This window comes from Lampris incognitus, chromosome 6, assembly GCF_029633865.1.
Source record: "Lampris incognitus isolate fLamInc1 chromosome 6, fLamInc1.hap2, whole genome shotgun sequence".
Taxonomy (NCBI): domain Eukaryota; kingdom Metazoa; phylum Chordata; class Actinopteri; order Lampriformes; family Lampridae; genus Lampris; species Lampris incognitus.
Genome location: NC_079216.1, coordinates 67,817,853 through 67,843,936, shown reverse-complemented (window position 1 = coordinate 67,843,936; position 26,084 = coordinate 67,817,853). Strand labels below are relative to the sequence as shown.

At 47.2% G+C, this 26,084-nt stretch overlaps 2 protein-coding genes and 1 long non-coding RNA gene across 3 annotated transcripts; 1 reads left to right on the top strand and 2 right to left on the bottom strand.

Moving 5' to 3' along the window:
* Window positions 1–233: 233 nt before the first annotated feature.
* fbxl13 (F-box and leucine-rich repeat protein 13) lies at window positions 234–26,016 on the top strand. The gene is made up of 19 exons (XM_056282513.1): window positions 234–329; window positions 3,144–3,250; window positions 10,295–10,446; window positions 10,898–11,007; window positions 11,134–11,229; window positions 13,336–13,431; window positions 13,549–13,684; window positions 17,967–18,019; window positions 19,385–19,485; window positions 20,138–20,267; window positions 20,778–20,876; window positions 21,327–21,447; window positions 22,819–22,981; window positions 23,132–23,251; window positions 23,332–23,455; window positions 23,587–23,667; window positions 23,906–24,040; window positions 24,185–24,348; window positions 24,485–26,016. The coding sequence occupies exons 1-19, from the start codon at window positions 255–257 to the stop codon at window positions 24,687–24,689; spliced, it is 2,268 nt and encodes a 755-aa protein (XP_056138488.1). The 5' UTR covers window positions 234–254; the 3' UTR covers window positions 24,690–26,016.
* On the bottom strand, window positions 5,042–6,170 carry LOC130114187 (uncharacterized). Its single transcript, XR_008810381.1, has 3 exons — window positions 5,952–6,170; window positions 5,457–5,502; window positions 5,042–5,358 (listed from the first exon to the last, which is right to left on the bottom strand). It is a non-coding gene; the product is annotated as an uncharacterized LOC130114187 (long non-coding RNA).
* On the bottom strand, window positions 13,775–20,346 carry LOC130114175 (leucine-rich repeat-containing protein 17-like). Its single transcript, XM_056281975.1, has 7 exons — window positions 20,208–20,346; window positions 17,552–17,816; window positions 16,925–17,401; window positions 16,555–16,769; window positions 15,771–15,926; window positions 14,327–14,468; window positions 13,775–14,236 (listed from the first exon to the last, which is right to left on the bottom strand). Exons 2-7 carry the CDS (start codon window positions 17,674–17,676, stop codon window positions 13,951–13,953), a joined length of 1,401 nt encoding a protein of 466 aa, XP_056137950.1. The 5' UTR covers window positions 17,677–17,816; window positions 20,208–20,346; the 3' UTR covers window positions 13,775–13,950.
* Window positions 26,017–26,084: the final 68 nt, after the last annotated feature.

The window sequence follows — 26,084 nt, the reverse complement described above, 5'->3', positions numbered from 1 at the left end:
CAGCAGTGAGCCAGGAGTGAGCCAGGAGCGAGCCAGGGGTGAGCCAGGAGTGAGCCAGGAGTGAGCCAGGGGTGAGCCAGGAGTGAGCCAGGAGTGAGCCAGGAGTGAGCCAGGGGTGAGCCAGGAGTGAGCCAGGGGTGAGCCAGGAGTGAGCCAGGGGTGAGCCAGGAGTGAGCCAGGAGTGAGCCAGGGGTGAGCCAGGAGTGAGCCAGGAGTGAGCCAGGAGTGAGCCAGGGGTGAGCCAGGAGCGAGCCATGGCGTCTTCACAAAACAGCGAGCCAGCTCCGGATGACGACATCGTGAACCATTCACTGCCGCAAATACATCAGGTGCATGAAACGTGCTACACCTCAAGCACACAAGCACACAAGCACGTAAGCACGGCGCGCACGCACGCACACACACACACGCACGCACACACGCATACACACACGCATGCACACACACACACACACACACACGCATACATACACACACACACATACACGCACACACACGCTGCCAACCCCTGTAAATAATGTACAGGGGTTGGCAGTTAATGTTGTTAAAGTTTGACTTTTGTTAATTTTAAGTAAAAGAAATTCTGGCCTGTAAACGGGTGATTCTTCAATTAAGGGAGTTTTTCTGTCCCCAGGGTAGGTTTTTTAAAAAAAAACTTTTTTTGTTGAAAAACCGTTATTGTATTTGTCCGAGTGGGGTTGTGTTAGCTATGAACAAAAGATTTGTGTCTCAGTGACGACATTTTAATAATTTTTCAGGATGTTGAAAATTCAAACGTGTCAGAATGTCCCTGTTGTGGGCTTGTCCCCAACCCAGACTGCTTAACCCCCCTCTATAATAAAGTCTTAAAATGGGTTAAATTCATTAAAGCTTTACTTTGCATTTTCTCATAATAATTTAAAAAGACATATTTCACATCCATATGGGTTATAGTATATGTGCAGTTTGCACATTGTTATAGTTAAATATGGCTGTCCCTCATACATCTGTCATCACACCCAACACTTTAGAGCAACAACGTTTTTTCAAACAACAACAACGTGGTTGCCATGGAAACGAGAAGTGCCAGAGGCGCATGAGCAGGCATGGCAGCAGCGTGACTTTTTCATGTCACACATGTAACGATAAGGTTTATATGTCCTGATCTGACAGGATGGTTATTACACATGTAAGTAATGATAAGGTTTATATGTCCTGATCTGACAGGATGGTTATTACACATGTAAGTAATGATAAGGTTTATATGTCCTGATCTGACAGGATGGTTGTTACACATGTAAGTAATGATAAGGTTTATATGTCCTGATCTGACAGGATGGTTGTTACACATGTAAGTAATGATAAGGTTTATATGTCCTGATCTGACAGGATGGTTATTACACATGTAAGTAATGATAAGGTTTATATGTCCTGATCTGACAGGATGGTTATTACACATGTAAGTAATGATAAGGTTTATATGTCCTGATCTGACAGGATGGTTGTTACACATGTAAGTAATGATAAGGTTTATATGTCCTGATCTGACAGGATGGTTATTACACATGTAAGTAATGATAAGGTTTATATGTCCTGATCTGACAGGATGGTTATTACACATGTAAGTAATGATAAGGTTTATATGTCCTGATCTGACAGGATGGTTATTACACATGTAAGTAATGATAAGGTTCATATGTCCTGATCTGACAGGATGGTTATTACACATGTAACGATAAGGTTTATATGTCCTGACCTGACAGGATGGTTATTACACATGTAAGTAATGATAAGGTTTATATGTCCTGATCTGACAGGATGGTTATTACACATGTAAGTAATGATAAGGTTCATATGTCCTGATCTGACAGGATGGTTATTACACGTGTAAGTAACGATAAGGTTTATATGTCCTGACCTGACAGGATGGTTATTACACATGTAAGTAACGATAAGGTTTATATGTCTTGACCTGACAGGATGGTTATTACACATGTAAGTAACGATAAGGTTTATATGTCCTGATCTGACAGGATGGTTATTACACATGTAAGTAATGATAAGGTTTATATGTCCTGACCTGACAGGATGGTTATTACACATGTAAGAAAGATAAGGTTCATATGTCCTGATCTGACAGGATGGTTATTACACATGTAAGTAACGATAAGGTTTATATGTCCTGATCTGACAGGATGGTTATTACACATGTAAGAAAGATAAGGTTCATATGTCCTGATCTGACAGGATGGTTATTACACATGTAAGTAATGATAAGGTTTATATGTCCTGATCTGACAGGGTGGTTATTACACATGTAAGTAATGATAAGGTTTATATGTCCTGATCTGACAGGATGGTTATTACAAGTCATTACCAAACACGTTACTAGCTGAGTATTTTAGTTCAGAAATAAGAAACTTCACTTTATTCACGTATATTCATTGTACATTGTATGCTAGCTAAAAAGTTAGCTTAGCAAGTCTAAGACTTAGCCAACTTTTTCTCCAAACAGTGAAAACGGTCATGACCATCACGTGTCATGACGTCACATGTTGCGGTTACAACTTTGAAAAGAGCGTCATGACGTCACACTTATTTTGCAGGACGATCAAAGCTACGCTAAGATGTTTGTTCCAGGCCTCTTAATAGAGCTTCTGAAAAAGAACAAAAGATTTTAAAGAAATTTTTCATTTTTTCAAAATGTCAAAAGCCAAGAGCGCCGCAAATTGAAGAATCGCCCATATACTGTTAAATTTGAGATTCCAGATTTTAGTCTAACGTTATTATTTATATATATATATATATATATATCCGGGCTGTTACAGCCGGGACGCGAACCCGGATCTCTCGCACCGCGGGCGACAACGTTAACTAGTCGACCAAAGGGTCTGGTTAACGTTTAAAGGGTCTGGGTAATGTTGTCGCCCGGGGTGCGGGAGATCCGAGTTCGCGCCACGGGTGGTGTGGCGGTCCCCTCCACCGGATGCGCTTCCCGAAGGGGGGGGTAGTGTAACATACACGGCGCTGTATTATTGCGCACTTGACAGAGTTTGAAGGCGAGCTCGCCAGATGTGCAGACGAGCTGCCGTCAGCTCGGCTAGTGGAGCTCCGCTAGCCGGCCCGCCGAGCTCCGCAGCCTCACCGCTCCTTCTTGTCCACAGGCCTTGCTGACGGCTGCGTGTCTCTGCTGTCCCCATGATCCCACACGGTTCTTGGAACGTAAACTGGCGGCCTTCCAGGGACATCACAGTCTTCGAGACCTCGACTGGTATTAACTTTCCCCCCCCCCTTTTTTTCTGTTGTAAAGATTTATTTATTGACAACGCACCAAACAAGTACATTGTCATTTTTAAGTAAAAAAAAATACAACAGAAAATAGAGGCGGGAGGGGGAGAAAAGGAAAACAAAACAAAATAAACACCCCCTCCCACCCCACCCCCCATTAGCATGACCTTTTAACCCTCCCCAGCTTTGCCAAAGGCTGTGGGATGAAGACATGGCTTCGTTTCCTTTTATCCTGGTTTGTTAGGCGCATTTCCAGAGCTGGACACTTGGTGGCGCCCTTTCTCCCCCCTCCTGCCTGGAGGATTTTCCTTATGGGAGGATTTTAGGCGCTTTGCTTTGCTGCGTGTCATGGGCTGCGTGTCATATCACGCATGATGATTTCACGCCGGCCATGTCTGAAAACCACGCTCACAACGCGGATTTGATGTGAAGCGGAGCGGACTGCACACAACATTCTGAACCCTGCTCCACCTTTTCAACACTTCTCTCACATTTCCTTGGAGCGGTTCTCACTTTTTTTTTTAAATTTATTTCTGATTTTTCCCTTTTTTCTCCCAATTTAGTGGCCAATTGATCCCTATTTTAATTCAAACACCCACCCTCGTATTGCATGCGTTCGCCAACTGCATCTCTCCGGCCGGCAGTCTGGAAGGAGACGCCTCCCCACTTTCGTAACAAGGCGAATCCAGGCCGAACCACTGTTTTTCCGACACACACAGAGACGCATTCACATGACGAACACAAGCCGACTCCGCCCCCCTCCCGAAGACAGCGTTGCCAATGATCGCTGCTTCATCGAGTCCGGCCATAGTCGGATCTGACGAGACCGGGGCGCGAACCCCAGTCCCCAGTGGGCAACTGCATCGACACCAAGCCGATGCTTAGACCGCTACGCCACCGCGGACCGGAGCGGTTCTCACTTTTAACCATTTCACTGAGCTACTATAAATGGTGTCTCTCAGCCATCGGTAGCCTTAGCTCAGACTATCCCTGTAATGGGAATGTGAGCCATTCCCACCAAAGTCAGCCTTAATATGTAGTCATGTGTCCTTTAAAGGAATCTTGCTGCAAACTCATGTTTCTACATGAATCCCAAGCAGGATATTTAACCTTAGCAGCCCCGAGGATTCTGTGTTGGCGGTGTCTTTCTCTGCCCCCAAACTCATCACAGGCATGCATCGTTTTTTTGAAAAGTCAAGCTTTGGGCACAGGTCGATTTAAATTAACCTTACACTTTAATTTTTTTTAAAAGTCTTTAGGTAGTCCTCTTACACACCAAGGGTTGAATTCTGTGCTGCACTTCCATCACCTGCACTGACACTCCCTCGTTTAACCCGATAAACGAAATAGACCTGCGCTATGAAACCAATCAGAGCAAATAATTCACTTCTTGTTTGTTTTGTTTAGGTGCACATTTCTTGGTGCAGAACATCACACGCCCATAGCCTCTGTGACACGCAGCATTGCAGAGGAAGCAGAGAAGAGCGTGGTACAGTATGGCTCAACAGCCTGCATGCCATCACCATGAAGTCACATACCTTTAAGAATTGCTCAGCGGATTTTACAAACTTATTCCATGTCCCCCTCTAGCCGCTGCCTTCTTATCTGGTTGAGCAGGCCTGCAGCTGCTATAGAAGAAGTTTAATGAACTCCTGCTTCAGGTAGGTGTGAGGACCCTTAAGTACAACTGAAAGATTTCTCTCATGCTTTTGAAGTGAGGATATGAATCCATAGCCCTGGATATATTATATAGCACAATGACAAGGTCAACATGTAAACCATAATCTTTAATTTGAGGAGTTTTTCCTGTTATACAAGACTAAACGACTCCACAACCCGTTACATTTCTCAACCCCCTTGGGCTGTCCAAAAGTATTTGGACAGATTAAGATTATGCAGAAGAATGGTGTCAAAGTAATGAATCACAGTTAAAATGTTTAGTTACATGGTATACAAGCCTTTTGTGATTGAAAATCTAGACCATAGACCTCTTAACCGTACACTGAGATAGGAAACAAGAAACATGGTGATTGGGTCAAATCTTAAACAGCAGAATGTAGGTCCACAATTTCTCACTTCTGAAAACAGCACCTATTGAAAGCCAGGAAAAACAGAAAATTACTGTTATGTCCAGTTGTTCAGCATCAGTTCAAGTCGAAATATCAAGTATTTAGAATGGGGATACATACTCTCAATACAAAGAAAGGACTTGCTGTCAATTATCAGATTGGCCTCCTGTAAAAAGAAAAAAGGAGAAGCTTCATTGCACGTCTGACTTACAGGAGTTCCAAGGCCTAGATTAATTCATCATCACTGACAGAAAAAAAAAGACTGGTAAAATAGTAGTTATTGGCAGCCTTACGCGATATGTTTATTCAGTTCTGGTGGTAACAATCATTTTTAACGAGATGTTAGGAAACAGCACCCTGCTCCAATTTTTATGAGCAGCTCCATAATGTTTCAGTGAAAGCTTTCCAACAATTTGCCTTATTTGAAACTTAAGGATTGAAGGGAAGGGGCAATAAATGTAAAACGAGGATACATGAAAAATTAACTTTGCTTAAGGCTGAAATAAATCCCCCTCTAAAGTTTATGTATAAAAATCACACCAATTACATTCCCCAAGTTTGAAAGGTTTCTGTTGCCATTTTAGCTGAGACTTGGAAAAGCCTGCACAAGGGTACCTTTATGGATTCTTGACACGATGGGATCTGTTGTCTTTGCAGTCACGTCAACTCTTTGCAGGTTTCCATGGGTATAAGTAGCCCCGCCAGTAGATGGATGAGGCAGGGAATAGCGGGACTGCGACGAAGACTCTTTGGCCCTTATGTAGCCCTTTCTGGATTGCATAACATAACTGGGCGGAGGGGGTAACCCTCTGGAGGTTTCATAACCACTTCCCCTCTGATGGAAAGGCCTCCAAGCAAAACTTTTAGACAGAGGCATTTCTATAGTGGGGGTAGAGGTCATGGAGCCAAGCTCCTTGCGGATTTGTGCCAGATAATTCTGCTTCATGGCAGCCATTTTTTCACGACTTTTGGCCTGTAGAAGTTGGTCAAATGAATCAATAGGGTCAGCGCTAGATGCATGCATATAGTCACCAGTATAACGGAACCTACCATCTCTATGTTGCATTGACAAACTTGTAGTTTTCCTGACTCCAGGAGTCTCACCATCTTGTGATGTTCTTGGCAGCATGTTAGGGAACATATTAGCGGCAAAATTCTCAGACCCAGTTCCTCTACTGTTAGGATGGGGATGATATGAGCCACCATCAGAGTCATTAGGTCCCAAGTCAAAATCATTTTGTTCTTCTTTGATGGATTCTTCAGCATTAACTGTGGCTGTAAAGGCTTCCCTTGGCTCCAAGTTTTGAGCTAGCTCAAAAGGAGAATTTGAAGCCACATACCCATCACTACTACCCCGAGGTGAAATCCCACTCAGGTGATAATCATAGCCATTTAAAACAGAACTCTGGGTATTGCGTTCACTTCCAACATGTTTTTTTGCTTGGGTATCAGGGACTTGAATCTGTACAGTGTGGTCTGAATTCTGACCACTTGACTGGGTAGAAGGGATAGGCAAGTAGGTAGGACTACCAACTACATGGTCAATTTGGTAATCTTGTCTAGCATTGCCCAAGAAAGAGCTAGTGGGTTTCACAGTAAACGGGAAACTAAGGTGGGATCTGCCTGTGCCTGGTTTCATTTCTGTCTCTTTCAAGATCTGAAGGCCAATACTGACAGATCGATGACCATCACTTCCAAATACATTAGCTGAACTTGTTTTAGAGCTCCTCGGTTTGTTAGCCACCACATTTTGGTTGAGTACTTTTGGCTGGGAAACATAGGTTAAAAGGTTCTGCTTGGGCTCTTCAGCCGAGCTTGTTGGTGAGCTAACCGCTTGAAAAGTCACATGCCCACCACTGTTCTTAGGTGAAGGCTTACTTGAACGGAGGGCAAAGCCACTTGAGACAGGCAACTGGACATCGGTTGGGGTGCTTAGATCCCATGATTCTTTGCCAATGGGGACTTGAAACATCCAAGGCTGGGCTGATTTCCCTTCTCGTTCGGTCAATGGTAGCGGGATGAAAAGCTTTTCCCTGGAGATTTTAAAAGATGAAGGCATTTGTACAGAGGGAACATCAGTTTGAGAAACTTGTGTAATTGCATTGTCAAAACTGCTAGATGGCCATCTGTAGCCTCCAAAAGAATTGCCATCAGATATACTGCGAGATTCATATTTTGGTTCTTGTGTGTTTAGCCCAGAGACAAAATTAGCCATTTCATCCAATTGTTGGCTGATCTGAGAATTAACCAGGGGAGCAGGGACAGGGTCATGGAAATACAAATCCTGCCCAGAGGACAACTGTGACACACTTGTCTCATAACCAGAGAGAATATCATTTACTGACTGAATATCTTCACTCTCGTCCTCAAAATTACTGGCTGAGCTTTCAGGCTCTCCACTAGCAGTAGAGGAACTCCCATAATTACTTGAAACATGGTCACCTGCTGCTGAATCTAGACTAGGATAGAACACAGAGTCTCCATAATCAAACATGGGACTTGGAGTAGAGGTGGCAGGATTGCTTAAAGAAAGGCTTCCGTCTGGTTTGTAATAGCTGGCATCCTGGTTTTCTTCAGACACTGTACTCACAGGCTCATTCCAGTCGTTTGCTTCAGAATTGGGTTGAAAGTCAATCTGAGACTCTGAATCAGTCTTTCGAGCACTAGAAAGTTCTTTTTCTAAAACATCCCGCGCTGTTTGAAAATACACCTTCACATCACTTCGTGGCTTTAGATAGGACCTCTTCATAGTTTCTATAAAACCGATTAAATCTGGGATTGTAGGGAAACTGACACCCTTCACACCATCCTCTCGTTCTCTCGGTTCTGTAGGACTAGGGGTGGGTGTAAGGGCACCAAACTGCGTCTCACTGGCATGGGGGCCTAGTTCTGTCAGAGTTGAAATGAAACTCTGTGGCTCCACAGACTGTGTCTGATTGCTGGGGTCATGGCCGGTGCTTGAAGGTGCTTCAGAACCCAACCGCTCTGAGGTAGATGAGGCAAGCACTCCTCCATAGCTGCTAGTTTTATCATCACCAACAGGATATCCATGCACAATATTGTAACCTATCAGAGAACAAACGGTCATTTGTAATCAAAATAACCCAGTTCATCGGTTTCTTTTGTTGTTGATTTTTCCCTCTTTCTCCCCAATTGTGCTTGGCCAATTACCCCACTCTTCCGAGCCGTCCCGGTCTCTGCTCCACCCCCTCTGCTGATCCGGGGAGGGCTGCAGACTACCACATGCCTCCTCCCATACATGTGGAGTCACCAGCCGCTTCTTTTCACCTGACAGTGAGGAGTTTCACCAGGGGGACGTAGCGCGTGGGAGGATCACGCTATTCCCCCCAGTCCCCACCCCCCGAACAGGCGCCCCGACTGACCAGAGGAGGCGCTAGTGCAGCGACCAGGACACATACCCACATCCGGCTTCCCACCCACAGAGACCCCCAATTGTGTCTGTAGGGACGCCCGACCAAGCCGGAGGTAACACGGGGATTCGAACCGGCGATCCCCGTGTTGGTAGGCAACGGAAAAGACCACCACGCCACCCGGACGCCCCCAATTCAAGAATTTCAAATGGACTTGAGAACCGACTGACCTTTCTGAGCAGGATAACAAATACAGCTCCACAACACGACACAAAGCCAAGAAACCCTGCAAACAACATGCGCATTAGCAGGGCGACCAACCCCAAGTCCCGCCGCCCGCCCGCCCACAGGAGAAAGCCAACATTCACCTCACCCAAACGGAGGCGCCATGGTGGTGACGGGTTGAGCCACGGCGCGCGCTAGCACTGGCAGCGGCGCCGCCTGTTGCTCGTCTTATTGGTCCTTACGGCCGCGTGTTGGTTGTTCAGCGTTGTGTCCCCGTTGCCTCAGCTCACCTCCTTTCCTTAAAGAAGGGGGGCGCACCGGGCGCAGCTTTCCTTGCTGGGGCCTGAGAGCGCACGCTGCAAGGACAGTGGAAGGAATCGCATTGACACGTTTGAGACTCAGCCCACAGCAGTTAGGAGCAGGTGCAGCGGAAATCAGCCTGCCTGCCGGAACAGGTGCAACAATTAGCCAGGGAGACGTCGTTTCCGGTTTGGCCCGGTCTTCTCAGAAGACATCCGGTGCTGTCCCCTCCGCGTTTCTGTTTACTGTGTGTGTCCCCTGGCCAAGGGAAGCGACCATGTGTTTATCCACGGAAAGGCTGTGCAAACAGCCTGCTGGGTTAAGTCGTGTCATAACGTTTTATGAGTTTGTTTCTGGAATGTGTCGGTCAGCAGTGGCATGACATAGAAGTGCAGAAGCCTCTCTGTGTGGCTGGCTGACTGGCTGACTGGCTGGCTGGCTGGCTGACTGGTTGGCTGGCTGGCTGGCTGACTGACTGACTGGCTGACTGGCTGACTGACTGACTGGCTGACTGGCTGGCTGGCTGGCTGACTGACTGGCTGGCTGGCTGACTGGCTGGCTGGCTGGCTGACTGACTGGCTGGCTGGCTGACTGGCTGGCTGGCTTGTTACCCAGTGGGAGGGTCGGCAGGTCATCCTATCGCCTCCCTGTGGTGGGTACTGGACACGATATCTCCCAGGCTGCTGGGCCTCCCGTCCCGTCCTGTCCTGTCCTGTCCTGTCACACCCCAATATCTCACCCGTCAGGGCAGTTATAGAGAAACAATCAAAGAGGAAAACAGTAACATAGAAATAAAACATAATAATAAATAGATAAAAAGGAAAATAAATAAACAAAATACATAAAAATATAAATAAACACAATTAATACATATATAAATACAATTAATAATACAATAAATAAAAAAAATATATATATTTAATTAGGCTGTAATGGGTTTATTTTCTTTCAAACAGGAATAATTTTCCCTCCAGCGCGGAAGCCTTTCTTATTCACCTACCGAGCGCCGAGCAGCAGACCTGTTTGCTGAATTAGTGATGAGCTTTGCTTGTACGTGCACAGGGGATGGAGGAGGTTGACTGCAAAGAGGAAGAGGGGTGCTGAACTGGAGCGGAAGGGGGACATGGCAGGGAGGCGCTACGAGAGGGGCCGGCAGAGGCGAGCGCTCGCCACATGGGTGAACTGGCACCAGAGTCGCAAGAGGACACAGGCTGGTAGGTGGCCCGTCTGGCATTTCTGAGAGTCAGCGTCATGGGTTTTTGAGTGGCCAACTGTTGGCTCCTTCTTTTGGCAAAGAAACAGGGAGTGCAGAAAGTGTATTTCAGAGAAAACATGCTCTGTGGCCCAGAAGTTAGTTCAAAATAACGCCTGTTCATACTTTAAACCGACGAGTGCTCTGATGACTCATCTTGTCCGCTGCTCTCTCACCGTTTCATTTCACAACGTATTCTTACTGACTAAGCTCGGCCAGTTTGAGGACTGAACACAAGCTCTTTCCCAACGTTGATGATGTGATCATTGTAATCTATTCGCATTTCTTTTCTTCAAAAAAGACGTGAAGATGGCAGAAACTGTGCCACTGTCAATTTGTTCCTTGTCTTGACTTTTCTTTATTATTGTTATTATTATTACAATAAACAAGCTCTGGATTTCTTTTGCACTTAGCTGCCATTGAGAAACTCCGCAGAGTTTCCGAGGCCGTGTGCTTCAGACGTGTCATAGTTGTGTGGTGCAATGCTGTGAAGGAGTCCAAGAGGAAAAGAGAGTACTTTCAGGTATGCATGCCCTTTCAACAATGGCTTAAAATATACTGAACAGTAGGTACATTTCAAAATGTGTGTGTGTGTGTGTGTGTGTGTGTGTGTGGGGATGTGGGCGGTTGTGGGGTTTCCTCCCCCAAGCTGGAGACAGGTTTCCTAGAAATGGAGAGCAGAGAACATCAGACCGGGGAGGCATTCGACAGGCTTTCCATGCTCCCCACCAAGCTCTCGCTAAAGGTAAACCTCGGCTCTCTGCTGAAGCCCGTCTGAATGTCTTCCCGTCCTCTTCGGCGTTTTCCTGCGTGCTGTTTGCCTCGGGCGTCGTCACGCTGACTGGTCCTGTCACACGGAGATGGCCCTTGTTTGCAAGTCGTAACAGCTTCATTTCCCTGCCCTCGAGGTGGTTTAATGATGAGACCATATTTGTGGTGTCAGACTTCAAATGGACCTCACAGTAAACCTCTTCCTTGTCCCTCTGAGGTTGTGTATTTAAAGTCAGTTCTCCTTTCTACGGGCACTTATGTCCTGTTACCATTTGCATGCTACGGCCTGTGTTTATGGAGCAGCTCTCCCAAGACTCGATCATTGCATGTTTGTTCTGAAGCTGGTTCATGGGCGTTTCATACATATTTTATGCTGGTAGAGCACTCTGCAGGCCTTGCTTGCTGTTCCTAATTAATATTTGTTATATGATAGCTAAAATGTTTGATAATATTGTTTTTGCATCCCCGTGACCCTGAGCAGGATGAGCGGTTTGGATAATGGATGGATGGATGGATGTTTAAAATACTCGTAAATATAATATCTTGGGAGGATAGCTATACTCAGCACAAAAAGTAAGGAAATGTGTGTTTGGTAGGTTATGTCGTTGTTGTAACAATGCTTCTTGGAAATAAATCTTATAGCGTTGGAAAGCCTGTTTACTTGCCTTTTAAATGGCGCCACATGTGTAAGGAACATGCATTTGTGGGATGAGCAGCAGAGCTGAGTATGTGGGCTGCGCCCATGAAACATTTGCCAGATCTTCTCTGCCAATGCCAAACAGCTTATTTTGCTGCTGCTATTGACCTTTCGCAAAGTCCCGCCCCCCTTAGTTACTGTTGCTATGCCCGTCAAGCATTTCAGAACTATCCAGGAAGTAGCCGGAAAACACCAAAACATGAAGGAAGAAATCAGCGCATTGTGTGGGTAAAAGTAACAGTAATGATACGTTAGCTGTATTAGCTATCAATAATAGCTAGTAGCTAGCTTAGCTTGGAGCAGACAGGTATTGGTGTTGATTCTGGATGGATGAAGCTGGCCATGGGGTGGGTCTGCTATACTGCCAGATCTATTGCCCATATTGTGCTTCTTGCTTTCTGGGTTTGGGGAAGGGAAAGAAAATGACACCCCTCCAAACTTCTCACATATCTAGTATCCGGTCTGCAGATCCCATAGGCACACGGCTTCAGCATTTTGCTGTGTGTCTGAAAGCTTGATGGACCGTTGCTAAGGTAGGATTGGACCAGCACCGTTCTGGGGCGGTACTTTGCGAAAGGTCAATTGACTCTTGTGTTGAGCTTCTGGTACCCCAGGCCAGGTGCTGACCATCAGCTGCCTGATAGAAGATTTACTGCCAAGAAGCATCATTACAACGAAGACATAATCTAGCAAACACACATGTCCTTACTTTTTGTGCTAAGTTTAGTTTGATTTGCTTTGTGTTTGCTACTTTACACAGCCTTATTTCTGGCAGTGGTTGTTCTGTCCTTTTTAATAGAACAGTATCCGCCCTGAACATGACCATGTTTGGAGAAAGAGAAGTCCCAGACCATGTACAGCAGTTTCAGAGAACTGGGAAAACAGATATTTTCCCTACCCATTTTGTCATGAGCGTCTTATCTGTCCCAGCTCTGGCTGGCCCAACATTCCCAAAGCGGTGGCCATTTATGTAACACAAAACCCTAAGGGGACCAGAGGGCCAGTGTGGTGGTCACATTCCCACTCTCTGGATCAAATATGGCAGCACATTAGGTACACGGTGGCAAAGGCGTTTACATTTCTCCATGTGTTCACAGTCAACCCGTCGAGGGCCAGTATCGATCTCAGTGGGACTCATTAGTCATGGCTAACGGCCTTTCGTTGATTTCCCCATGTGCTTGCAATACTACCAAGGGTCTCGTAGACCTGGATGACCAAGTCAAAAAAATATATTTAAAGTAATAAAAAACGAATGATGCAGTTACAGCAACTTGGAACTATAATTGCTTTGCAGGCAGTTAATAACCGGGCTGGTGAAGTCATATTTTTGGTCACATGGAAGTGTTCAGTGTTGCCAAACAGGGTATATTTGTTTTCCTCCAGATCTTTCAGTATCTACAACTGCAAGACAGACTAAGATGTGCTGAGGTGTGCTGCACATGGAGAGCTCTTTCCCATTCAGGCTCACTGTGGAGTCAGGTCTGTAACTTAAACCTAGCTTGTATGAGCTCCATACTGGCGTTTTCTGTATTTACAGGCACAATTAAGACTCTGGCAGGAGAACTGATAAGTTCTCCAAATGTCTGGCTCTCGCAGATCAACTTCTCTGCAGAGAGAACCTGGATCACAGACAGCATAGTGAAGCAGATCCTACAGAGGTACCGTCCATTTGTGATCCACCTCAACCTGCGCGGATGCACGTCTTTAAAGTGGACCGCCTTAACGTGCATCGGTGAGTATCCCGGATTCTGCTGACACATATTCTGTACTCTAACAGAGAAAGAAACTTCTTCACTCTGCTACAAAACGTGAGATACGTGGCCAAGAGTAGAAAAGTTTATATAATTCTTACATTTTTGTGAAAAGTACAGCTGATAAAACAAAACAAAAAGGTGTATTGAGAAGATATTTTGTCCATCTGATACAGACAGCTTTTTAACGGTGAAGGAAAACAAAAATGAAGGCCCTTTGATGGTTATAGTCAAACATTCAGTTCAGTCAAGACAGCCTGATGATCTGGTACTTCTGGGGTACTCTCATGTGGCCTGGCTCCACCTCCTCCTCCTCCAGCTCTCCCTGCAGCTCCAGGGGTGTATTCCACAGCTCGGGGTCTGTCTGGACTTGGTCCACTTGGCTGCGTTGTCTATCTCTCGGGCACTCTCTGTTGTAAGACTGCACATACTTCTCCACCCTCTCTCCGATATGCTCTGGAGGGGAGCGGCACCGTAGGCCAGAGTGCTTCACACCTGGGTGCAGGTGCAGCCAGTACACCATGTAGTGGATGCTGGAGAAAAAAAGATTCATTTGTTCAGTGTTGTTTGCATCTTTGCCGAAAACAAAGCTTGCTTGTGTCGTTACGAGCTGAGAACCTCACCTGTAGTCACACACCCAGGGGTTTCCTCCCAGTTTAAGATGGGAGAGGAAGTAGAGGTCTTCCAGGACGCCATACTGGATGAAATGGAGACTGTTGTCAGAAATATCCAGTTCATGGAGGTGCAGGAGGCCAAACAGGGAGGCTTGGAGATTGGGGAAGTGACAGATGTGTATTGCTTATTTCTCTCAATTGTTTTCCTTTATCACTTATTAATCACATCATTCATGTACATACACTTAGTGTGTGTGTGTGTGTGTGTGTGTGTGTGTGTGTGTGTGACCCTGCACTTGTTACATAGCAGTTAATGCAGTTTGTAGAGTACGTAAGTTCCAAACTCATCTTTGAAGATTTGGGTTTGGGTTCATGTCTGAAATCACTTTCTAGACTATAATCTATCCACGTCCGAAATCCTCACATCTTTTCAACCCAATCTATTTTTGTTTTTGTTTTTGTTTATAATTACACTCCATTAAATGTATTATTGAAAGTTGCCATTCATTAAGATGCCACATTAATCAAGTCAATACTTTTAATTCACTTCTCTGGTAACTTGGTAATACAGAACAAGGACACATGCCACAGATGTGAAGCACATCTGTGGTGTGACTCTGCTGTAGATAGAAAGACTGAATCAGTGGGACTACTGATCTACTTTTGTGCTGGTCCAGGCCTGGCGGAGGCTTACATGCAGGCTGATTTCCTCAAGCATAAAGTGAATTTTTGAATTACTGTTTGGTAATGTTGTGGCTCGAGAGAAACCTGCCAGTGCCTAAGCACATGGGTGGGTGTCAGTGCTTCGATGGGTGGGTGTCAGTGCTTAGATGGGTGGGTGTCAGTGCTTAGATGGGTGGGTGTCAGTGCTTAGATGGGTGGGGTGCCAGTGCTTAGATGGGTGGGTGTCAGTGCTTAGATGGGTGGGTGTCAGTGCTTAGATGGGTGGGGTGCCAGTGCTTAGATGGGTGGGTGTCAGTGCTTAGATGGGTGGGGTGCCAGTGCTTAGATGGGTGGGTGTCAGTGCTTAGATGGGTGGGTGTCAGTGCTTAGATGGGTGGGGTGGGGCGGCACAGCTGCAGGGGTGTTAATGCAGATCCGCCGGCGCTGTACAGTTTTGGTGTCCATTTCGGCTTGCAATTGCATTTACACCTTTGTCGGCTCAGATCCCTTCTTTCTTCTTTTTTTTTTGGAATTTAAGTTTTTTTAACCCAATCTGAGTATGGTTAATACCGTTCAGCCAGCCTACCCAGAAAAAAAGGAAAAACAAAGTCTGCTACCAGGTGAGCAGTGGTACAGTAAATTCCAAACTACCAACGTGTTATGCTAAGGAAACACACATATGTGCTGCAGTGGGACTGGAAGTCCTGTGGAATGGATCGTCCCCGTCTTATTTACACATCACCAGGAGTAGGACTGCTTTGAGATGTTCCTGCTCTGTACCATTTTGTACCTTTTTCAATGTGATCCAGGTGGTTGCTGCTGAGGTTAAGTGTTCTCAGGCTCCCGGCCTCCTGGAAATCTCTGGCTCTGAGGTGACGGATGGAATTACGGGACAGATCCATGTGAACAATATCATCCGGAATACCCGAAGGAACCTCTGTTAGATCTACAAGGAGAAGGATCAGGGTTTATCGGGGTGTCAAATCGAGTTCACGTGATCTGTCAGTCTGCCAGCAAATCATTTTCCCTCTGTTGTGACTTGGTCTGGTGGCACGTGGCGATCAACTGACATTGACTTTTCATAGTTACTGTGCAGTTTTGTCCAGCCAGACACGAGTCATGTTTGTTTGTGTAATCAAATAGGCTCGATAAATTGAGATGAGCTTAGTTGGACAAACACGTGTTTTGTGATAGAGCCCAGAGTGCCGACAACAAAATGAACATGATGAGAGGGAAAGGAAGTGAGCGACAGAACACAGGGACAGAAACCTCCGCCGAACCGGCTGCCTCTCTTCCCCAGTTCTGTGTCAGACCCTGAGAAAAGTCCCAGAAACAAAAGTTTATCGTTCCTGTGGTGTGTCGGCTATGCAAGTTAATCATGTGCATACGTGTTCCCTAAAGAAGAGCTCAAGTGGGATTTTTCCAAATCTACCCTGTTGCGTAAGAACTACACGTGCCAAATCTCCAAGCTAAAACACACGCTGAATGTGCAGAACTGGAAAGAAGCACAGATTAGTGGAATGGACTCGATTCACCGAGCTTCGTTTATGAAAACAAACTGATTATGAGCTTACTTCTGTGACTGCAGTCCAGCCGTGCTTGGGGGAACAGGTAGGTGTGGCAGACGGTGGTGGCGTCTGGTTTAGTGCGGATGGGAACTGGCTCTGGAAAGTAAGAAGGCTCCGTTTGGTCCCCCTGTGGGTTGCTGTTAGGGTCGGACTCCTTACACAGCAGCTCAACGTCAACCTGCTTCAGCTTCCTGCCTTTCAGCCTGAACGGCTCCTCACACCTGACAAGCACGTCAGAATCAGGTCATAGTGACATAAGATGTACACGTTTCCCCCAGGCGCTCATGACACACTAACCCAAGATACCACATGTTCACCTGTACAGTAACAGTGTACAGCAGATTTCTCTTTTAGATTGCTTGTTGAAAAAATATACCTGGCATGCCTCCCCAGATTGCGGTTGCTTGGGACCTGCAGGGTGCGTATGAGACTGTCCAGAGGACAGAGACAGTTCCAGGGGTTGTGATGGAGATGCAGGTGACGTAGGTTGGGCATGGGGATGAGTGCCTCCTCACTGAATGTGCCCAGTCGGTTGTGCTGCAGCAGCAGCGTTTTGAGATGCGTCAGGCCCTGGAAGGCGCCTTCCTCCACAACAGAGATCTGGTTCTGTTGCAAATCCAGACTCTTTAAACCCTCAAACCCCAGGAAAGCCCCATCACGGAGGATCTTGATGCGGTTGCGGGCTAGAAGCAGGTGTTTTGGGTCCTGGGACCAGATGCTTGAGGCAGGAATGGCGACGAGGCGTCGGTCCTGGCAGTCCACCAAGACATCCCCAGATTCTACAGACTCTGAGCAGTCAGTTGCCACAAGTCTTGAGAGGCCCGATCGGCTGTGTCGTCCAGCAACTCTTACCCTGCCACAGTTGTCAGAAATGAAAGGGGCTCATCTGCATATTGTGTTCTGTGCTTAACTTGTCAGAGTCTACATGCTCAACAGAATCCTGTTATGTATGAAATGAACAATATATTGAGTCAGAGAACTTGGACCAAGAGTAAAACCATACCTGTCTCGTCTGAGGCCATGCCTTGCTCCCCTGAGCCCTCTCCCCCTACCCGCTCTTCTCATCTCGCTGGACGGGAGAAGCAGGAGGACTGCCAGGGCCAAGAAGTGAGTGAAGGTCACGTGCATTTTGAAAGCCCAGCTTGGATTGTCTTCAGCGGGACGGGCTGGAGCCAAATCTCAGGATGAATCTCTTGATAGAGTAGGTTTGGATACAGAAGCCAGGACTCACAGGTCAGCAGTGTGATGAGACCCAGCTGCTGTTCACCCTGGGGGGGGGGGGGTTATGTAAGAGATGGGAACGGTTTCAGGATGTATACAAAGCTTTGAAACAAAACACAAAACCTTGAGCAGCAACCTTGAGTACTCTCTGCTCCCTCTGCCTCGCTCACGTCTATTTTCTGTCTCCTTTGTGTCAGGTGAATGCAGAAATCTCCAAGAACTCAACCTGTCAGAGTGCTCCAACATCAATGTAGGTGCACGGATTACCGAACAAATGCTTGGACGATCAAATAACCCACAACCTTTTGAAAAGTGTGAATTCTTGTGTGAAAAACGTCGTCATATCCAGTGTGATGTTTACCATTTGTTTTGTATTGTAAGATGCAGTCAAAACATCTCCAGTGTTCTAACACGTGGCAGGCCGAGCTGCATAGTTTACAGTCAGTCAGGATTCAACTCTATGACCTCTTGACGTTCTCACAAACTAGCTGAACTAACACGCCACATCCACCACAACTCCTACATTTGGATTGTCATTTATTTGATTTTTTTCGATACGCGGATTTTGTTCGGTGGGTTGACCACTGGTTGATTCGGCGCTTGCGATTTGACATGGGACCGTTTAAGAGTGCAGTACATCAGGGTTGTGATTATAGACATTATTATGACTGCAGTGCACTTTTACTACATGTCTTTTGCTGTGAAGGCGAGGTGGATTTAAACATTCAAATGCATGTTCTTTGAGCAGCCGGGTGGCGTGGCGGTCTGCCTACCAAAGCGGGGATCCCGGTTCGAATCCCCGTGTTACCTCCGGCTTGGTCGGCGTCCCTACAGACACAATTGGCCGTGTCTGCGGGTGGGAAGCCGGGTGTGGGTATGTGTCCTGGTTGCTGCACTAGCGCCTCCTCTGGTCGGTTGGGCGCCTGTTTGGGGGGGGGGGGATGTTGCGTGATCCTCCCACACGCAACATCCCCCTGGTGAAACTCCTCACTGTCAGGTGAAAAGAAGCGGCTGGTGACTCCACATGTATGGGAGGAGACATGTGGTCGTCTGCACCCAGATAGCACAACTGCTGTGGCCCGGACCCGTCCCACTCCCGACGCTTCATCCGGCCCACATACCACGTGGGATGATGGCACTTGGGTGGTCCGCTCCTGTCTGCCAGATCTGGGCCAGAACCAAGCCATAGCAATGCCGCATGTGCCACATATTTGTCAAAGGTGGCCATATTTGTTTTGTGGTACTTGGGCCATATCCACCATTTACCACACGGGCCACTTCAGGGTCACATCCAGACCACATGTTGCCCAGAGCACCGCATCTTTGCCACAAAAGGCCCACATGTGATTTGGCATATTTGGGCCATATTTGCTATTATCCATGTGGACCACTTCAGGCTCACATCCATTTTGTCAGGGCCAGAAGAAGACCATCAGTGCTGCATCACTGCCTGAAGTGGCCCACATCCAGATGCTGTCAAGGCAGCCCTTCCCGGATTAGCAGAGGGGGTGGAGCAGTGACCAGCATGGCTCAGAAGAGTGGGTGATGGCCAAGTACAATTGGGGAGAAAAATTCCTCCAAAAAACCCAAACCAGAAATGTGTGTTGTTTGATAGGTTACGATGCTGCAGGGAGTTGTTGAGGGCTGTCCCAACCTACTGTACCTGAACCTGTCCTGCACGCTGGTGACAGATGGAGCTCTGAGGGCGCTATCGAGGTAAACGAAAACCGAAGACATGCTGGCAAAGGTGGGACCTGAGATTAAGCGTTTCCCCAGCCACAGACATGTGCTCTTGACTGTCTTCCAACCATTTCATCCAAATGACTTGTTTAAAGCCCCATCTCAGTGGCCTCGTGCCCTCCGTTTCCCAGAATCCACAGCATGTCTGCTTTTCCACAGCAGAATGCACTGCCAGGTTTGTATTTCCTTGTCAGAGAAAAGACCTCCCTTCCACCATTATAATATATTATACGATATCACCCCGACAGCCAGGAAGGACCAGAATAGACTGCCATCATCAAGTAACTGTATATGCAATATTGTCACGTTTCAGCATGTCGTTTCCCTTAAATTCAGATGTCACAATAATTCTGAGAGGGAGAAAAACGACGGAGCCAAAGCCTTTTCTTCAAAAGTTTCCTGTCCACATGCTCGTTGTTATGAGAGATTTCTAAAGACAGCAAAAAAGAAATCATCAGTTTCATAAAGTTACTGGCGGTTGTTCTCTGCTGCTGTGTACCACTTCCACATAGCACATCCACAGCTCCGTGCCTGGCCTCGGTTCTCACAACAGCTCCGCGAAGACAGAAAACACGTGAGAGTAACGGACGATCTAATGATTGATAATCTGACCTCTTGATTCGGACAGGGGCTGCGTGAACCTTCTGTACCTGAGTCTAGCCTACTGCTGCAAGTTCACCGATAAAGGCTTACAGTACCTGAGCACCGGGAAGGGCTGCCACAATCTCATCCACCTCGACCTGTCCGGCTGCACTCAGGTCAGTCGCTCTGCTTCCCTCTGCTTACAGTGTAGTCCTGCGTGCTGGACTCTGGTCAGGTCCTTCTCGCTCTGAAGCAAGTTCAGCATTCCATCCTCTCCATGTGGGCTCGCGGGTCTCCTCTCCTGCGCTCCTCTCTCTCCACACACGTCAGCTGCGCTCTGTTCAATGAGAACAGTGGGGAAATGGCAGAGAGAGAGAGGGAGAAGAGGGGGGACTAGAAGGGGGCCACAGCCAAGTGGAAAGTTTGGATTACACACAGAAATCTGGCCCACCCACCGACCACGTGCACACACCATAACATCACACACATCCAGCCCAACACAACATAAACACACGTTTCCCCGAGGGGGCACTGGTTTGGGTTCCAGATGGTATGGATTTGCTTTACTGGCTATAATGTTAATGGGTGGTGGGGGTGGTGGCGGGGGGGGGGGCTGAATCCAACTGAATAGTTTAGATTCCAACATGGAGACACATGTTCTATCATCTTCCTCTCATTTCTCCTAGGTGACAGTGGACGGGTTCAGATACGTATCTGCCGGATGCCCTTTGCTCAAAGCTATCGTGATCGATGACATGCCTACGCTGTCGGATGGCGGCGTTGTGGTGAGTACGCTCATCAGAAACACATGTTCCTGGTTAGACAAAGAGACACCACGGCAGCCGTGGAATGTACAGCAGACCATGCTCGGTGGCTAGAAGACGTTAGAGGAGACTAGGAACCCCACCAGAACAGAACACACAGCTCAGATCGGCCTACTCGACAGCCACTTGTGTACATGAAATGAAAAGAAATGGCATTTCCCCAGCCCACAGCAGTACAACACAAAGACAACAACACATCCAAAAACTACAAGAGCACACACATCCAAACTAAGCACAAAAAATCACTGTCCAAGGGAACGAACGCCAGCCAGGATGGCTGTCGGAGCCGCCGGTCTGCAGGGGCTAGCCGTTAGCGTTAGGGCTACCAAGTCTTGTTCATTGATGGTGGATATATACTTCTTGCCCCGGAGAGGAAGAGAAAAGGATGACCGGTCTTGTCTTGTCCAGCAGGCTCTGGTTGCCAGGTGCCACGCTCTGTGTGCTGTCTCCCTACTGGACACGCCTCATCTGTCAGACGTCGCCTTCAAAGCCATCGCTGAGAAGGCCCAACTTGAGACTTTTAGCACAGAAGGTGAAAGGCTTGTGTTGTTTGTTTTTTATTATCAATTGTTTTTATTTCAGAAAAGTAGAGCAGTAGTCATAGCACTAACAAAGACGAACATATAACTACCCCCAATACACCCAACAACAGGTCACCCCCCCCCCCCCGCCGCCCATGTGGTGACCGGAACCCTCCCCTCCCACCATAGTTCTCCATTACATAGGACATAGAGTCACAGATTTGCAACAATACAGCAAAGGGCACTTGCATACGTTATTACGCCATGCTTGTACACATTCACGCCAACAGCTGTTTAACATCTGCTGCTGCTGCTGCTGCAGAGGCCCGTGCCTGGACACCCCTCCCTAAAACCCATGTATTCTGGCTGTACATTGTTCCATGTGTAGCAAGTTCAGAAGAGACATCAGCTGTGGGGTAGGGGAGGATCCCATCCCACACAGCACCCGGATGTGGGCCACTTCTGGTGATGCTGCTGCACTGACGGTCTTCTTCTGGTCCTGACAAAATGGATGTGAGCCTGAAGTGGCCCACATGTATAACAGCAAATGTGACCAAATGTGCCAAATCACATGTGGGCCTTTTTTGGCAAAGATGTGGTGCTCTGGGCAACATGTGGTCTGGATGTGAGCCTGAAGTGGCCCGTGTGGTAAATGGTGAATATGGCCCAAATACCACAAAACACATATGGGCCACCTTTGGCAAATTTGTGGCACATGCGGCATTGCTATGGCTTGGTTCTGGCCCAGATCTGGCAAACAGGAGCGGACCGCCCAAGTGCCGTCATCCCACGTGGTATGTGGGCCGGATGAAGCGTCGGGTGTGGGACGGGTCCGGGCCACAGCAGTTGTGCCATCTGGGATCTTAGAGTTCACTTTTTTTTTTTTTCCTTGCTGCTAAGACCTGCAAATAAGATATGTGATCTGGAGGCTGGCAGGTCAAGTGATGAGGTATCGTTAAAAATCAGCAACCTGGGACAACGGGGCATATGCATACCTAGTAAAGCTGATAGGGTAGCAGATACTACTTTCCAGAACAAGACCACCCCAGCACACTCCCAGTACATATGCATGAAGGAGCGGTCCAGAGTACGTAGATGACAGATTGGAGAGGGTACAAGTTTCGTGAGGTGACGTTTTCTAGGGGTGAGGTAAAGTCTATGTAAAGAATTGAAGTGAATAGGTTTGTGATTAGGGTTTTTAGATGTGCAGTCCAAGTTGTCCCAGACAGTAAACCACTCAACCTCCCAACTGAGATGTTCAAAATCTAGAAGGTGAAACACTTGTTTTGTGTGATTTATATTTCCACCTGTGCTATGAAGGACGTAACGTTCATTGTCATTTCTGTCAAACTGTCTGCTGCCAACCTGTGCTGGCGGTGCAGGTAATAGCCATGTGACAGACGTCAGCTGGAGGGCTCTGTGCCACAGCTCTCGAAACCTCTGCAGGCTCTGTGCCGCAGAATGCTCCAGGATGACTGACAGCAGCCTCAAGTCTATGGCCACCTTAAAAAACCTGCAGTACCTGGACATCTCACACTGCAACAGGTGTGTGTGTGTGTGTGTGTGACTCTGTGTGGCTGCAGGAGTGTCTGCCCTTGGTGGGAATATTCTGTCACCAAGAGATCGGTCAGTAAAACTTGTGTGCTCTTGCTTAACATTGCGTGAACTGACGTGTTTGCTGTGTATTTATTTTAGGGTGGGGGATAGGGGGGTGAGCTACTTGACTAAAGGTTTCTCAGCCACCAAACTGCGAGAGCTGAACGTGAGTCGCTGCAGCCGCATCAGTGACAACTCTGTCAGGTGGATTGCTCAGAGGTACTTATCTGCACGCACTCACACACATACCTCACATCCCCATGATACCGAGTACTATGCAAGTGTGTTGTACCCATCAGGTTGACTAAACTGAACCACCTCGATTTGAGTCACTGTAAAAGCCTGACTGACAGCAGCTTAGAGTGTCTGAGCGGCAGCTCCATCTCCTCTCTTGACATAAGTGGTTGTAACATTCAGGATAAGGTATGGTTTGTGTGTGTACCTGTGCAGGTTACCATGATGAGTAGGTCATCATCATTATTAGTATTCTGCCTGTAAAGCTCGACAGCGTCCATGTTGGCACGCAGCCCTTAACTTTACATTTGCATGTTTAGGGTCTGAGCGCTCTCAAGGGAGTTTGCTTGAAGAAGCTGGTTCTTGCAGAGTGCGTCTACATCACAGACGTTGGTATAGAGGTACACTTGTAGCTAGGACGGTGGCTATTGGAGTGCTTGAATGACTTTAATTTGTAGGCACCTGAATAATTTGTGCAATTTGCATAATCAGCACAGATATCTCTAGTTACCCCTCACTTGTGAATGCTAAAAAGCATCACTATTTGACTATATGAAGATCATCTCGTTTTTTTCTCTCATGACATTTTTTCCCCGCCCGTCATCCTTCTCTCTGCCGGTTCTTTCCATCCGAGGGTAGAAGTTGTGCAAGAGGGTGAGAGATCTGGAGCACCTCGACGTGTCTCACTGTGTAACACTAACTGACCAGGCCGTCAGAGCTCTTTCCTTCTACTGCACAGGTCTGCTCACACTGCGGATGGCAGATTGTCCAAAGGTGTGTTGTGCATGCAAAAATGGTCCCATGAGCTTGTTCTTTTTATTGTTATTTACATCTCTATTTTAACCGGTGTCCATTTATCAAATGCCATACATCTTTCCGTTTTCACTTTTCACACCCACGCCGCTTCCCTCGTCACAGATGACGGATATGGCCACACATTATCTGACAGGTGGAGCTCACTACTTGCGAGAACTAGATGTAAGCGGCTGTGTGCGTCTCACAGATCGCACCCTGTGCCTCTTAGAAAGTAACTGTCCCCCGCTCGGCTCTGTTACGATGGCCTTCTGCAGCGGCATATCCAGGTAAGACAAATACAGCCGTCAACGCGTGTCTGGAACGCTGCAACGGGACATTAATGATCAGCGGGCGCGTGTGTGTGTGTGTGTGTGTGTGTGTGTGTGTGTGTGTGTGTGTGTGTGCGTGTGTTTGTTCCGACAGGATCGCAGCCTTGAGACTGCGGCCACGTGTGCAGTACTGGGAGCACAGCAGCGATGACCCCCCTTACTGGTTTGGCTACAACACGAGCCAGATGAGAGGACCAGGGAACACTGGGGATGAGGAGGAGTCACCGCTCAGCGAGGCCCAGAGCAGGAATTTTAATGATAGTACAGACAGACCTGAATTACTCATTACTTTTTATTAAAAGTCGAGATTTAACTAAGCATTCTGACAACCACCAGTTTTGTGTTTAAATGATACTTTCAGTACGCACATGAATAACACGGTCGTTTGGTAACAACAGCTTATTCTAGCAACATGATGGGCGCACCGCAGGGGTGCGTTCTCCCCCCCAGCTTTTTGTTTTGTATGGACCGCTGCAGGGCTTCTAAAGAGGGCAGCTACCTCCTGACATCCTCGGACCATGACTTTTGTCTCTTCATCAGGGCTCTGCGCCCTGCCTGCCTTTGCTGATTGGTGCGATGGCAACTCCCTCGACAAAAACCAAGGAACTTGTCATTGAGTTTAGGAAGAACAGTGATAAACCCAAAGCTAGCACTACACATGGCGAGGGTGTCACAACTGTTGACACTTATAAGTACTTGGGAACCGTGTTCGACTCCCAGCTCAAGTTCGACGTGAACACAGATTTAATTGTCAAGCGTGGACAACAAAGAATTCACTTCCTGCGGAAGCCGAACTCCTTTAATGTCTGCAACACCGTCCCACGTATTTTCTAGTCAAGTCAGTTTTATTTGTACAGCCCAATATCACAAATGACAAATTTGCCTCAGGGGGCTTTACAACAACACAACATCCTGTCCTTAGATAACAACTCCCTAAAAACCTTCAACAGGGAGAACAAACAGGGAAAAAGCTCAGGGAGAGCACCAGAGGAGGCTCTCTCTCCCAAGACGCACAACGTGCAACGATGTTGTGTTCACACCATTTACACAATACAACATGGAATATGATGAGCAGGATGCCAAGCGGTGTCCAGACGCCACCGGAACAACCCAGAACCCGAGCCACACGACCAGGCATTTATTGAAAGTCTTGTGACTCGTTCCTTTATTTGCTGGTTTACTGGGTTGTGTGCAGGACAGGAACAGCCTACACAGTATGGTTCAGCTCTGCTCCCAGATAACGGGAGTCCAGCAGAGAGAGACTTGTGCTCCCTCTGAGACAAAAATGTGGCCCAGAAAGCAGAAGGAATTATTAGCCAATCTGACCACGTCCTGTCTAGTGAATTCACTGCAATGCCCTCAGGCCGGCGATATAGAGCGCCCCCTAGGAAAACAAATCGCTATTCTAAGTCCTTCATTCCTTCTGCTATCAGGCTGTTAAATGCCCAGAGTAGTCATTTTAAATGAACGCTTTATCTTAAACCACAACACTTGGTTTATACCTTGTCTTGTTTCTCACATGGCTTCTGGGTCTGTACGTTCACTGACTGCAGTGGTGGAATGTACCGTGCAACGCATCTTAGGATGCTTTATCTATTTATTTATTCTTTTAACTTATGTGAATTTTTAATCCTTCGCCTGGTCCTCGTGTGAGTCTGCATGCAGGGCCACACAACGGTGACAATGTGAACCTC